We start from the raw sequence: 14,184 nt of genomic DNA on the forward strand, positions 1-14,184 counted from the left end.
GGATGTGGCTCAGTGGTAGAGCATGTGTGTTTAGTGTGTACAGGGTTCTGGGTTCCACTTCCAACAACATCACACACACACATGCACACACACACACACATACACACACACTATAGATGGGCCAAGGGATATTGCTTAGTGGGTAGCATTTGCTGTGTGAGCCTGAGGACCTAAAATCAGATCCTCAGAACCTACATGAAAGCCAGGTGTAGAGGAATGCCCCTGTCACCCCAGTACTGAGTAGGGTAGAGACAGAGGACCCTGGGGTCTTACTGATAAACAAGTCACACACACTCAGGAGGCAGAGGCAAGCAGATCTCTGTGAGTTTGAGGCCAGCCTGGTATGTCCAGCTGCCAACTCTGCCCTTCTTCTTCCCAGCCTTCTCCAAGTCTGGCTCTCCTGCCTAACCTCTTTCTGCTGAGCTATTGGTCAGTTGGCTCTTTATTAAACCAACAAGAACAAAACATCTTTATGGTGTACAAAAGGATTAGCCCACAGCAGTCAGGGTTACATAGAGAAACTGTTTCAAAAAGCAAACGGGTGCTCTGATTCGTTAGTGGATTTAGGAAGCATCAAGAGGAAAGCATTGGGTGGCATGCAGCTCAGCTAGTAGAGCTCTTGCCTAGCACACATGAAGCCCTGGGTTCAAACCCCAGCACTATGTTAATAGAGCATGTCTATAGTCCCAGCGCTAGGGAAGTGAAGTCAGGAGAATCCGAAGGTCATTCTTCCCTGGCTACATAGTGAGTTGAAGGCCTGCCTTGGAATAATGAGACCCTGCCTCAGACAAAGAAACAGAAGCAAGCACACTCTCAGATTCCTCCGGAATGGGGCCTTGATGGTTCTGTCAATCAAGGTTGGAGCCCCCTGTCTGGACAACTGGGGCAGTGATTGGTGCCTGATATGATATAGATATGACTGGCCCCCAAAAGCTCGTATGGAGAAATTTGATCCCCAGCTGGTAGATGCTGCCACTGGGATATGATTGTGTCATGAGCATGTCAGCTGTTGATAGGTCCATAATTGACAGCATTGTAGCACGGTGGCAGAGACATCAGGAAGTGAGGTCAGCCTGGAGGAAGTAGATCACGGGAGATAGGCCTTTGAAGGGTGACACATACTGTCTCCTTCCCTTTCCCATATCTCTTCTCTGCTTCCTGCCCACCATGAGGTGAGCAGCTCTGTTCTGCCCTGCCTTTCCACTGTAACATGCTACCTCAAAGGCCTAGACACAGGGAGCCAACTGGACAGACTACCTGTGAAACTGTGAGCCAGAGTAAATATGCCTTCCTTTTATTTCTGTTCTCTCGAATATCTGTCACAGCAAAAGAAACTAAAATACCATCTGTCAGGTCCTGAAGAAACCTGGAACCAGTCACACTTGGTACCTGTGGCTCCTGCCAGCACTTCTCACCCTGCCCCCACCCCTTAACCTCTCCAACCCAGGGACTGGGCTTCAGATTCCTGTATAACTCAGCCATTTGGGCTATGGGCTCTCTTGCCTCTTTGTCTGCTTGCCCTCCTTTCTCTCTCTCTCTCTCTCTCTCTCTCTCTCTCTCTCTCTCTCCTTCTCTTGCTCCCCACCCCTTTGCTCTTATAGCCTGGTTTAGTCTGGACTCTTCCAGATGCCTCTGACTGTTCTCTCCTTCATATCTACAATAAAATCCTTCTCCTCACCCACACCTTGGAGCAATCATGTCCTCATTTTCATTCACTGTAGGGAGCAGAAACTGCCTGATCAGAGGGCAAGGTCCCCTGGTGCAGATGGTAATTGGCTCAAAAAGCTTGTTTTGGCTGGGACATGCAGAGGACAGCAGAGCTAACTAATGCCCAAGGTCCTGGGGCAGCCATGTGTTGGAGTGACAAAAAGGCATTTGTGGCAAGTCTCTTTGAGTGGCTGTTGTATATAGGGCATTTGTGGCAAGTCTCTTTGAGTGCCTGTTGTATGCAGGGCATTTGTGGCAAGTCTCTCTGAATGCCTATTATATTCTCTCATCACAGTTGGGCTGCTGTGGGTGCCTCCTGATTTTCTCCTTGACAATCTGACTGCCAGCAATGAGATCTGGAATGTTGGCCAAAGGAATGTCAGTAGAAAGATCACCTGAAATGTGTATGGTTAAGTAGGTGTGTACCAGGAGACTCCATCGCAGAACTTTCTTCTGGAACTGGTCTAGGGAAGTGAATGGACTCCGGGTAACAGGAGAAGACTATTATACCTAGCAATAATCGAGAATCGGGAGGTGTGGGGGCACAGAAAATTGAAAGGCCCCTAAACCAGGAGCCGGCAAGCTCCAAGGACTCAGAAAAGACAAACAAAACAACCAGCAACTCTGTTTACTGCCAGAACAGGGCAGGGCATGGTGGTTTCCCTGCCCCCAACTCTGTCCATCACCTATTTGAAATGTATGGAAGTTGCAGACAAAAGAAGAAATGCGATTTTCTTTCTTATTACATGTATGTATTTGTTTAGTATATGTGTGATGTGTTTGGGTGCAAACATGACACGGTGCACGAGTGGAGGTCAGAAAACAGTTTGCTGAAGTTGCTTCTCCCCATGCCAGTCTTGGGGATGGAACTTGGATCTTCAGTGTTAACAGTGAGCACCTTCACCTGCTGAGCCCAACCCTTCACACCTCAACGGAAGAACCAAGTGCGATGGTTAATTTTGATTATCAATTTGGCAGAATTTAGAACACCATCCAAATAATCTTCTGGTTGCCATGACCTGCACAGCTTTGGAACAGACCTGACTGGAGCACTGGGGTGTGAAGAAACAACAAACACGTGTACGAAGGAACTGGGATCGTGTGAGTTTTGAGCTCTGGTGGAGACGCAGCAGTCGACCTGAAACTCAGAGAGTCTGATATATACCGCAATGAGGAGGAGAGCTAGGAGGTCTCTGTAGGGGAGCAGGTTCAGGTTGCAGTCATCAAAGAGGAGGAAGCTACAACTGACAGATTTTACATTCAATGTCAACCTCCAAACTCAACTCAAGGGAAGACTTAGCCGTTCCTATGGGTCTGAGGCACTGGAGTCTTGGACATGGCTATCTATGCTCATGTCAAAAATAGCCATTTATTCAGGACTTCATCCTCTCCCCACGTCTGAGTGTGTCTATGAGGGACTTTCCAAATGGAGCTAATGAAGTTGAGAAGACCTACCCCAAATGTGGGCGGCACCATTCCCTGGACTGGAGCCTTGGACTTGAATGAAAAGAAGAAAGAGAGCTGTGCCCCAGCATTCTTCTCTCTCTGCTCCCTGACTGTGGGTACCATGTGACCTTATGCTCCTGCCACCATAACCACCCCCCCCCAAAACTGTACCCTCAAACTGTGAGTTAAGCAAACCCTCCCTCCCTTAGTTGTCTTTGTTGGTTGTCTTCAAAAGCTAACAGGTTCCCTCCTCCCAATTTCCCAGCAGTGAATCTACCCACTCAGGTGCTCTATGACCTTTCTCTCCCTCTCCTGTTACAAAGTGAAGTGTCCTGTCTTTATGGAAGACTCTATTAGTGAGGGTTCTCTAGAGCAACAGAACTTACAGAATGAATCTCTCTATATATAAAGGTGATTTATTGGAATGACATACAGGTGCAGTCTAGTTAACCCAACAATTGTTAGCTGGGAATGGAAAGTTCAAGGATCTAGTAGTTCTGTTCGTGAGACTGGACGCCTCAGCTGGTCTTCAGTATAGGTTGGAATTCTGAAGAAATGGGTTCTAATGTCAGTAAAGGAATGGATTTACTAGCAAGGTGAGGGCAAGCAGGAAAGAGCAAAAGCTTCCTTCTTCCACATCCTTAAATAGGCTTCCAGAAGAAAGTGTGCCCCAGATTAGAGGTGTATCTTCCCGCCTCAAGATCCAAATTAAAGGTGTGTGTCTTCTCCCCTCAAGATCTGGGTTAGAAGTGGATCTTCCTACTTTAGATTAACAAAAATCCCTTACTCTTGTGCCCTCCATTTTTTGAATTTTAGTTAATTCCGGTTGTAGTCAAGTTGACAACCAAGAATACCATTACAACTCAGACTTATATTTAAGTCCGAGATCCCATGCTTCCCTTCTCCCCAGGTCATCCACAACTCTTCCTCCTGCGCAGTCCCAGCAGAATGTCTGCGCTGACCTCCTGAGCCCTCTAGAGGTGGGCAGTGAGAGGCGGCTGTCCAAGGTCACATAAACCTGCTGACACTGGCCCAGGTTGGCCCCAGCAGAGTGTGGCCCCTCCAGCCTGGCAGTTTCAGCTGATTTTCAAGCACCAGAAGCTACCGATGTTGGAAACAACCAGCACCTGGCTGCTAGCGGAGGCCCATTCTTCTCGTACCTGAGTTTCAGAACACGTTTGTTGCGAGGCCTCTGTCCCCTGGGATGACGGGAACACTTTGTCACTGTCTTGGAAGCAGTGAGGGCTGCAGAGGTGGGAGGGAGGACTCTGCTGGGTCTGAGAGGTAGAATCTTGAGCAAAGGTGGGAAATTGGTCAAGACGAATCTGCTGGAGGTAACTGTGAGCAGGGCCGGCCCTGAGAACGAAGGAGACATGTCTGTACCGCAGAGCAGGAGGCTGTTGGTTCTAATGCTACCGATGCCTTTCTGGTTGGGTGACCTTTGGATAATGACTATCTTGAAGAAAGTTTTGGGCAACGTGACAACAAACCATGAACTAATATTGCCTAAGTGACTCTGTCTGTCTGTGCTGGCTAGTTACTTGGTTTTGTTTTGTTGTTGGTTTTTTGTTTTTCTGTTTTCTGTTTGTTTGTTTGGTTTTGGTTTTTTGAGACAGGGTTTCTTTGTGTAGCCCTGGCTGTCCTGGAACTAGCTCTGTAGACCCAGCTGATCTATTGAGTGCTAGGATTAAAGGTGTGTCCCACTACTGCCCAGATCTAGCTGGCTACTTTACTGTCAACTTGACACAAGCTAAAGTTATCTGAAAGGAGAGAACCTCAACTGAGAAAAGCTTGCATAAGATCAGGCTGTAGGGCACTTTCTTTATGAGTGATTGAGTGAGAGGGCCCAGCCCATTGTGGGTGGTGCCATCCCTGGGCTGGTGATTCTTGGTTCTATAAGAAAGCAGGCTGAGCAAGCCATGGGGCCCAAGCCATTAAGCAGCGTCCCCCCCCCCCCCCCCCCCCGCCCACCTCTCAAGACTTCTTCATCAGCTCCTGCTTCTAGGTTCCTGCCTTGTTTGAGTTCCTTGTTTAAGTATTTTAAATCCCTGATACCAAGCATGAGTCTAGCCAAACGAGTTAGTGAGTTCGCGTCAGGTCAGCCAGGGCTGCATAGCAAAGTGCTATTTCAAAACAAAAAGAAGACTCGAGGGCTGGGGAGGCAGCTCTGTTAGCAGAATGCTTACCCTACCTTTAAATCTCAGAGCCACGCAAGCTGGGTGTTGTGTCACGCCTGTAATCCCAACACTCGGGAGGCAGAGGCAGGAGCAACAGAATTTCAAGGTCATCCATTGTTGTTGCTTACAGAGAGTGAGAACATTCTGTAAGGCATGAGATCCTGTCTGGGGGATAAAATAAGCCTGTGAACTACATCACTATACCTAACTAATGCACCAGCTTTGCCGTATGTACATTTTGAAAGGGAGAGAAAACGTTTTCCATGTTGTTGGCTTTGTTTTGTTTCAAATGTTGAATGTCCTGTTGAACCCGGAGCCTCAGATGTGGCTTTGTCCCCAGCCCTTGTATTTTGTGTTAGGGATGAGTGTCATGGTGTAGTGGTCAAGGGTTCCCTTGTTACCAAGTAAGTCCCGTGCTCAGACCCAGGCTGTCAGTCTTGGTAGCACGCACCACTTTCCCACTCAGCCATCTTGCTGGCTCAAGAGTCTTTTAATCACTGGGCAGCACTGAGAACTTGGTTCTCTGCTCGTCACAGAACTATTTAGTTGCTTGAATTCTTTACCGTGAAATCACCACCATTTTGTTTTAAAATGTTGAGGATTCAACCTGGGGTTTTACACATGCCAGACACACACTCAATCACTGAGCTATATTTCCAGCCAGCTATCTTTTCCTTTCTTCCTTCCTTCTTTCTTTCTTTCTTTCTTTCTTTTAAAGTTATATTTACTTACTGGGCGCAGTGGTGCACTCCTTTGATCCCAGCTCTTGAGATGCAGAGGTAGACAGATCTCTGTGACTTGGAAACCAGCCTGGTTTATGAAGCAAATTCCAGGACAGCCAGCCAGGGCTGCTACACCGAGAAACCCTGTCACACACACACACACACACACACACACACACACACACACACACACTTAGGCGTTGGTTCTCTTCTTTGACCATGCAGATTCCAGGTTTGGTAGCAAGCGCCTTTACACACTGAGCCATCTCGTCTGCCCATCGTGTTAAAGACCAGCTTTCACTCTCCATTTCCCCTTGCTTCCTCTACCATCTCCCAGCCTTTGAGACATGCAGGTAGGTAGTTGCTATCACACACTTTCTACAGGAGCTTTGAAAGCCACGTAGACCCAGATTCGAAGCTCAACTCTGCTACTTGCCTTTGGGTGACTTTGGTTAGGTCCCTCAACCTCTCTGAGTCTCACTTCCCTTAATCAAACCTTCCTCTCCACGTCCCTCGGTGTGTTCACTTTAATATGCCTGTCTTAGCTAGGCTTTCTATTCCTATGAAGAGACACAATGACCACGGCAACCCTAATAATGGAAAACATTTGCTTGAGGTGGAAGTTCAGAGGTTCAGTCCATTATCATCGTGGCAGGGAGCATGTGGTGTGCAGGCAGACATGGTGCTGGCTATGTCTTAATCAGAAGGCAACAGGAAGTGGATTGAGTTACTGGGTGGTAACTTGAGCATATGAGACCTCAAAGCCTGTCTTCACAGTGACACACTTCCTCCAATAAGGCCACACCTACTACAACTAGTCCATACCCAATAATAGTGCCACTTCCTGTAGATTGTGGGGGCTAATTACATTCCAACTACCACAACACCCAAACTTTCCTCATGGCAAGATTGCTTTGGGGATTGTTAAAACCCAAAGTCCTAGGTTTTCCAGGTTCCAATCTAGAGCTACTGACCCAGAATTCCCAGGGGGCAAGGCCTGTTCATCTGACAAGCCCTGGGGACTCTTAACAGAGAATTTTGGGGAGCACTGGGTGGAGTTCTGTGAATCATTCTTTCTCTGCTGTGTCCAGGATGAGGCAGCTAATATTTATTGAGCACGTCAGTGTGTGCAGTCTTTGTAGTGGGGATGAGTGTGAGCCACAGTGCTCGTGAGTAGAGAGCAAAGCAGAAACTTGTTCAGGACCACTGGGAGCCGCCTGCTTTTCACTGGCCGGACTGAGGCCGAATGGAGCCCTTACAAACCTGCTACCCTGATTTCCTGCCTCTGGTTGCAGCATGAGGGCTTCCCTGGAAGATACACCTCCACAACCAGGCTCTTTCCAGTTCTGTGCTCAGGCAGCAAGCTCTGTTTCCCTTTTGGTTGTTGTTGGGTTTTGTTTTGTTTTTGTTTGTTTGTTTTTTGAGACTGGGTCTCTCTTTGTAACCCTGACCAACCTAGAACTGTGTACACTGTGGTGGCTTCGAACTCTCAGAGATCCATCTTCCTGCTGAGTGCTGAGATTAAAGGTGTTTGCCACCACACCTGGCCTGAGCGTTCTTTTAATAGACTGTCTCTATGGGACAGGAGGGGAGGCTGTGGTTAAGAGTGCATACTGCAGAGTTTGCAGAGGACCTGAGTTTGACTCCTAGCTTCTATGCTGGGTGGCTCACAGCCTGTAACTCCAGCTCCAGAGTATCCAACTTCCTATTCTGGCCTCCTTGGGTGCCTGTGCTCTTGTACATATACCCACATACAAACACACACGCACACATAATTTCAAATAATAAGTCTTTCAAACAATAACAAAACTGTCTTTATTCTACCACTATCCACACATGTCTCTGGTCACCAGGCAGACTGCAGGAACATCCTCTACCCTTGAGAGTGAGCAGTGGGCCATCTTCCCATGGAACTCCGGGAATGGAGAGTGTTCCCACCCACATTCCAATGGTCCCCCCGCTAGGAGGAACTGTTCTGTCTCCTGCATCTGTTGCTGGAGTTCCAGTGACAATGTCTCATTGGGTTTGGCTTTTTTCAGTTTCTGGAGGGTCTGCCAGGTCACTCAGCTTCAGATGTGTCCCCATCTCTGGCCTTCTCCAGCCTGCCACAGGGACCGCTTGTTAGGCACCCAGTGTGGGAATCCTTCCAAATGTGAACAATGAATTTCCTAACCAGGATATAAATAGTCTTTGCAAGTCAGCAAATGAGACGGGCTGAATTGCTCACCTCTGGCCTGTGTCTGCTAGCACTTCTACCACAGGATAAGAGCAGTGTCTCTGGTGCAGAGACCTGGGTTTTAAGGCACTTGCTAGTTGGATCGTTGTCTTGCCTTTGAAACTCAATTTCTATCTTTGTGCAATCTAGGAGACTGAAGGAAGGGAGTGATGGACTCAAAGCTCATGGCCTGGAGGCCACACCCCAGAACATCTCCCCCACCCCCCACACACAGCCATGCCAATCTCTCTCTCTGGGCAGTGGCTGCACCAGGGGATGCAGAACTTCCCTTTGGTAGTCAGCATCAGGAACTGGGAGAACTCCTGATGGGTTCTTTTGCTACATGAAACCTGTGGTTTTGGCTCGGTTCCTCCTGGAAAACACTGTACTTCATCCTTTCCATCCTCACTACGGAGCCATCACTCAGTCACACAGTTTAATAGAGGCATGCACCAAAGACCAGAGAAGGTGCCCTGTTCCGGTCCCTTGTGGTGTGACCTTGGGTCCACTTGCCCTCCCTAACTCCATCTTCCATGTTCTGGAATTAGGTGAATGCCACTGTGGACAGCTGGGGTTGGGTGACTTCGTGGGGTTTATCTGCATAGCGCTTGCTAGCACATTGGTGACTTGAAACCATGATGGTGTGAGCTGAGAGCCAACTCATGATGTGACCCTCTGTGACAGGTCACAGGTCATAGAGGCAGGAGGCTAGGGACTTAGAATAAAAACAAGTTAGGCTTTGGGACCACCTCAGCTCCTTGGTGCTCCTCTGTGCGCCCTTCTCCGAGGCTAAGGGAACCTACTGACTGGCTGCATTTCAAGTACTAGAAGGTTCACCTTTTCCTTCCCATTCAGCGAAACAAGTATCATAGGAATCACTTGACAGGCCTGGGTTGCACCCTTTATTCCCAACCTGCTCAGCCTTCCTCGAGGAGTGGGTTCTAGGAAGACCAAGCATGTACTCATATGTGCAAGCATGTAGCGGTCAAGGTCAGTGGTTGCTCCTAGCTGTTCACTTTGATCCTTGACATAGGGTCTCTCAGCAGGATCTGGGGTTGGCCAGTGACCCCAGGGTTCTGCCTGTCTGCCTCCCAGTGCTGGATTACAAGCACATGCCACCACATCCAGCTTTCTACAATGGATGCTGAGGCTGACACTCAGGTCTCCATGCTTAGTTTACTGAGCCATCTCCCCAGCACCTTCATATTTAAAATGGCCCCGCGATCTTTAAGGCTGATGGAAATACAGGACTTGACACAGCAAGGGTGTCCCCTAGAGGCTGTCTGTGGAGCTTCTTCTTCACTACCCACAATGCCAATTAACGCCACCACAGAGGGAGTCAGGAGCAGCATCCTGATGTATCACTTCCGTGTTCATACCTTCTGGAAGACACAGGGCAGGCCTGCCTGCCCCCACCCATGACCACAGAGCTTAGCCTATAGGATGGTCTGACCTTACTTCCAGGCAGAGCCAGGGTAGCCAGCCTAAAAGAGCAAGTGTCAGGGTGAGGTGAGCCCCAGGACCTCTCAGAAGCATTTAAGTCACTGGAATCCAACCATGTCTGAAAGATGGTGAGGGCTTGCTATGGGATGCAAAGCTGTACTGTTGTGCAGGTGTGCATACCACCTGTGCACCCACAGGTTGCCGTCGCTATTCATACATGACCTTTACAAAAATACTAGGGGAGTCTCAGACCAATGACCATCCGTCCTGTCTACTAAGTCTACTATCAAGAATATGTGATGGGCAGAGGCAGACACATCTCTTTGAGATTGTGAGTTCCAGCCCAGTCAGGGATATTAATGAAACCTTGATGTATGTATGTATATATATATATATATATATGTGTGTGTGTGTGTGTGTGTGTGTGTGTGTACTTGGGTTGGTAAGATGTAAGACAGAGGAAGCCCATCAAATAAGACTTTGCCTTGGTCCGATGCCCCAAGTTCAATATGAGATACACATACCACGGAGAAAACTGATTTTCAAAAGTTGTCCTGACATCATCCTTACATTTTCACACACACACACACACACACACACACACACACACACACACACCCCACATGCTTGCATGAAATGTAAACAGATTTTTTAAATTTTAAGTGTAAGTAGTCCTCAGAGTGTCTGCTGCAGGGGAAACTAGAAATAATCCGAAGAGCTACATCTATGGCTACACTAAGTCAATCAGAACCCAGCCACGGGATTCGCAGGGAGCCACCTGCCTGCCTGGGAAAACTACAAGAACAGAGAGGCCCAGACCATAAGCAAAAAAGTAACACAATAAACACCAGCTGTAACTCTAGGGTTTGTTAAATAATGTTTTATACGTTCCTGAGTTTTCAAAGCATACATTCTTTTACAATATGAAAAAAACATGAAAGATATTCGAAGATATTAAAAAACAAATGCTATTGTTGGTCTGCCTTTTGGGTGTTTTATGTTTTTATTATAAGTAGGTCTTGCATCCCCTTTTCCCCTCCTTTTTTGCCTTTTTTCTTTCTTTTTTTTAACGCAGCCTTCAAGGAGTACAAATCCCACCCAGCCTTGCTTTGCAAACAAAAAGTCTCCAACCTTGGTGTAAGGTTACATACTCTGTAAGAAAAGCTGTTTCAGCAGGTGGCATTAACAAGACTTCCCTTCTGGGCCAGCGGTTGCTCTAGGACGATCAGTGGCTTGTAAGGACTCAAAAGAAGCCATCCCCCAAAAAATTGTATAAAAAAGATTTATTGAAATTTATCAATGACAAACAGACATAAAACTCAAAGTTTGGCTCTTCTCAAGGGTGGGAGAAAAATGGGTTGCAGATGTTCTTTGTACAGAGACAGAGCAGGGAACAGCAAGTCGTCATTTCTAAAGCAATCCAGAAGGGGACGGTGAAAGCAAACAGCATTCGCTAGGAGGAACCTGCGGTCACTTCAGAGTCCCACTAGGTAAGAAAATACAATTCTGCATTCCTTTTCCGTGCTCCGATGTATGCAAGAAGGAAAACAAAACAAAACAAAACCCCAGTGGACATGCAGTGGGCCCCCAGAGCTTAGATTTGTAAAAAAAAATTCTAAGCTGGAGCTCCTGAATTGAGTCCTCCTGTTATTTCTGCAAAACAAACTGCTCTAATATTTTACAGAACAAGATAGGACAGGTTATTTTTTTTAAAGAAGTTGAAATACAAAGGTTCGCCAATTTTCATGATTACCAAGCCCATTTTGCTCGTATCTCCTAAGCCTGCCTTTTTTTGGCTCTCGGGATCATGGCTTCAGAGTAACACAAGTTCTCTTTGCAAAAGCAAAGCCCACTGCCATCTGCGAAGGGGGAAAAGGGGTGAGAGAGGGGGAATGTCCCCAAACCAGTGCCAAAATACGCCTTTAGGTAGCTATTTACAAACCCGGGTGCTGGGTGCCTCCAGCAGAGACCGCATGAACCAGATCAGAGTTACTGAAGACAGGGGCCGTGAGTCACCTGGTGGAGGCCAGCCACAGCCCCCCAACAACTCTGGGGATGTGGAACATACCAAAAAAAATGTGAAGAGACCTCAAAGCCACCTTCTCCAGAGAGTAAGAACGAACACTTGCTTGGTGCGTACTAAGCTATTGCATTTACGGGGACAAAACCAGACACAAGGAAAAAGGAGGGGGGGGAAATGAAGAGTGGCAGTAAAAATAGTACTTTATTCCTCCCCCACCCCACCCAACCCCACCCCCCGGCAACCCCCAGTACACTTTTCCCCTCTCATTCCCACATCAACGCTACAATCAGAAAAAAATAAGTTTCGGGGGGCAGGAATAGGAGGGGGAGGGGATATGGGTAAAAACAGTCAAATCACAGCAGGAGTCTCCCCAAACAGGTCCGTTCCCCTTAGTCATCCTCTTCGCCCTCATCTTCGGGCTCTCGTTTCCGCTTCTGACTCCTTTCTTCTTCTGGAAAAGCAAGGAAAAGGGACGGTTACCAGGCAGCCATCTCTCAGTCAGCCCTGCCCCGACTGGGAACCCAGGAGCTGCACATCTAGGAAGCAGGGCCATCTATGAAACAAGGCAAGAAAGTGTCCGGACCCTTGAATGTGCACCCCCGCCTATCGCCAGGTCCTTAAAGCCTTAAAGCAAATCAGGGCTAGCGTCAGATAGCAAGACAGGCTGACATACCACCAGCATCTTCTTCGTCTTCCTCATCATCCACTTCCCCATCATTGTAGCCTTCTTCATCCTCCTAGGGGCAAAGACAGAAGCAGGATATCAGCCGTGCCCCCACTGGGTTAAGGGGGGCTCAGTGGGAGCAAGTGTGAGGACCATGTTCAATCCCAGCACCTACGTAAAAGCCGGGCCCAGCAGCACACCTGTGCAGCCCCACCTTGGAGACAGAGAGGTGGACCCCTGTGCTTCACTGGCAGACAGTCTAGCCAAATCAATGAGCACCAGGTTCAGTGAGAGACCCTGGCTCAAAATAAGGTGGAGAGTAGTTAAAAAAGACACCTGGCATAACTTCTGGCCTCCACACACTGTGTGCACACACATAAACATATACCATACCCGAACACGAACATGAGTTGTTTTTTTTTTTAAAAAAAGGAGGGGGGATAAATGCCCCTGCCCAGAAAGGCCTTATCTCCTACCTCAGAGCTCACAATAATGCCTGTAGCTCAGGGCAAACACACAGTAGGGCTTCTTACTGTTGCGTATCAAGGAACCATGAGGCAGAAGGCTTCCAACACGTGCCCAGAGATGTAAGATGCTGGCAAACCACCTTGGGGCTTTGCAGAGTTGCTGTGGACTGCCCCACGTTAGGAACTCCGGATGTGAAGTCCCCAGAACTCAGGCAGCTTGCCAATGTGCATGCTCACAGGAGATCGGGCTCCCCAGGCAGTGGCCTGTCACTGAAACTAGGCTGTCCTTTCTTTCTTTCTTTTTTTTTTTTTTAAATATTTATTTATTTATTTATTTATTATACAATATTATGTCAGTGTATATGCCTGCAGGCCAGAAGAGGGCACCAGATCCCATTACAGATGGTTGTGAGCCACCATGTGGTTGCTGGGAATTGAACTCAGGACCTTTGGAAGAGCAGACAATGCTCTTAACCTCTGAGCCATCTCTCCAGCCCTAGGCTGTCCTTTCTTGCATCTGTCCTCAATATGGTTTTGGCTTCAAAGGAAGACTCTGGCTTCAGTAAAGCCAGAATCAAGTGGGCAAGCCCAGCTCTCCCGGCCACTCCCCTCTGTCAAGTCCAGGCAGCTAGGGGGTGGGGGGAGACTCAAGGCCCCTAGGACTTCACTTCCGACTTGCTTTGGACTCAGTCAAGCTTTGTGACTTCATCCTCCCCACCCAGGGCCCTGGCTCTGGGTACTTCCCATGGTTCCACGGCAGCCTCTCCATACCTGAAGCCCCAGGTTCTGACAGGTAGCTGCCCATGGTTTCTAAGAACACTTGAAGTAAATTTGCTTTTGAATAGTTCTCGGCCTGGTCTGTTTGCTAAGACTGTGTGTGTACGTATTTAAGTGTTTCTTCACTGGTAACTGGAAATGGGCAGAGGGTCAACGAGATTACAGAAAAACAAAACAAAATCCACACATGGGGCTCTTATGACAGGCAAGAACAGTACAATTGACAATCCAGCCAGTATGTCTAACTACCCTGTCCTCAGGGAAAGACATTCCCTGTCCCAAGTATCCCTTAAAGGCGGGCCTGGCAACCCGGACCCAGAAGAAAGAGAAACTGTACAACAGTCGGGAGCACGCTTTTCCGCTGCCATGCACCATCCTGAGGCCTGGGGTGGGCAGGCCAGGAAACCTGCTCAGGCGGCGTGTGTGGCAGGTGGACTCTCAAGCAAGGAAGCAGGAAACTAGGAGAGGATGAGGGACTGTGGTGCGTGTACTGCGTGCATGCATGTATGTGTGTGTGTGTGTGTGTGTGTACATGTGCATGCA

At 48.2% G+C, this 14,184-nt stretch overlaps 1 protein-coding gene across 2 annotated transcripts in view; it reads right to left on the minus strand.

Annotated features, from left to right (window-relative positions):
- Window positions 1-10,978: 10,978 nt before the first annotated feature.
- Window positions 10,979-14,184, minus strand: part of Anp32a (acidic nuclear phosphoprotein 32 family member A) — a 38,656-nt gene continuing 35,450 nt past the window's right edge. For both annotated transcript variants that reach the window (XM_041679518.1, XM_041679517.1), the window contains exons 6-7: window positions 12,407-12,470; window positions 10,979-12,184 (exon numbers count right to left, since the gene is read on the minus strand). In XM_041679518.1, the coding sequence (XP_041535452.1) occupies window positions 12,123-12,184; window positions 12,407-12,470 (126 nt within the window). In that variant the 3' untranslated portion in view covers window positions 10,979-12,122. The remainder of the gene's footprint in view (window positions 12,185-12,406; window positions 12,471-14,184) is intronic.

This window comes from Microtus oregoni, unplaced genomic scaffold (genome assembly GCF_018167655.1).
Source record: "Microtus oregoni isolate MIOR12 unplaced genomic scaffold, Mior012 000032F_ref0000030, whole genome shotgun sequence".
Classification (NCBI taxonomy): Eukaryota; Metazoa; Chordata; class Mammalia; order Rodentia; family Cricetidae; genus Microtus; species Microtus oregoni.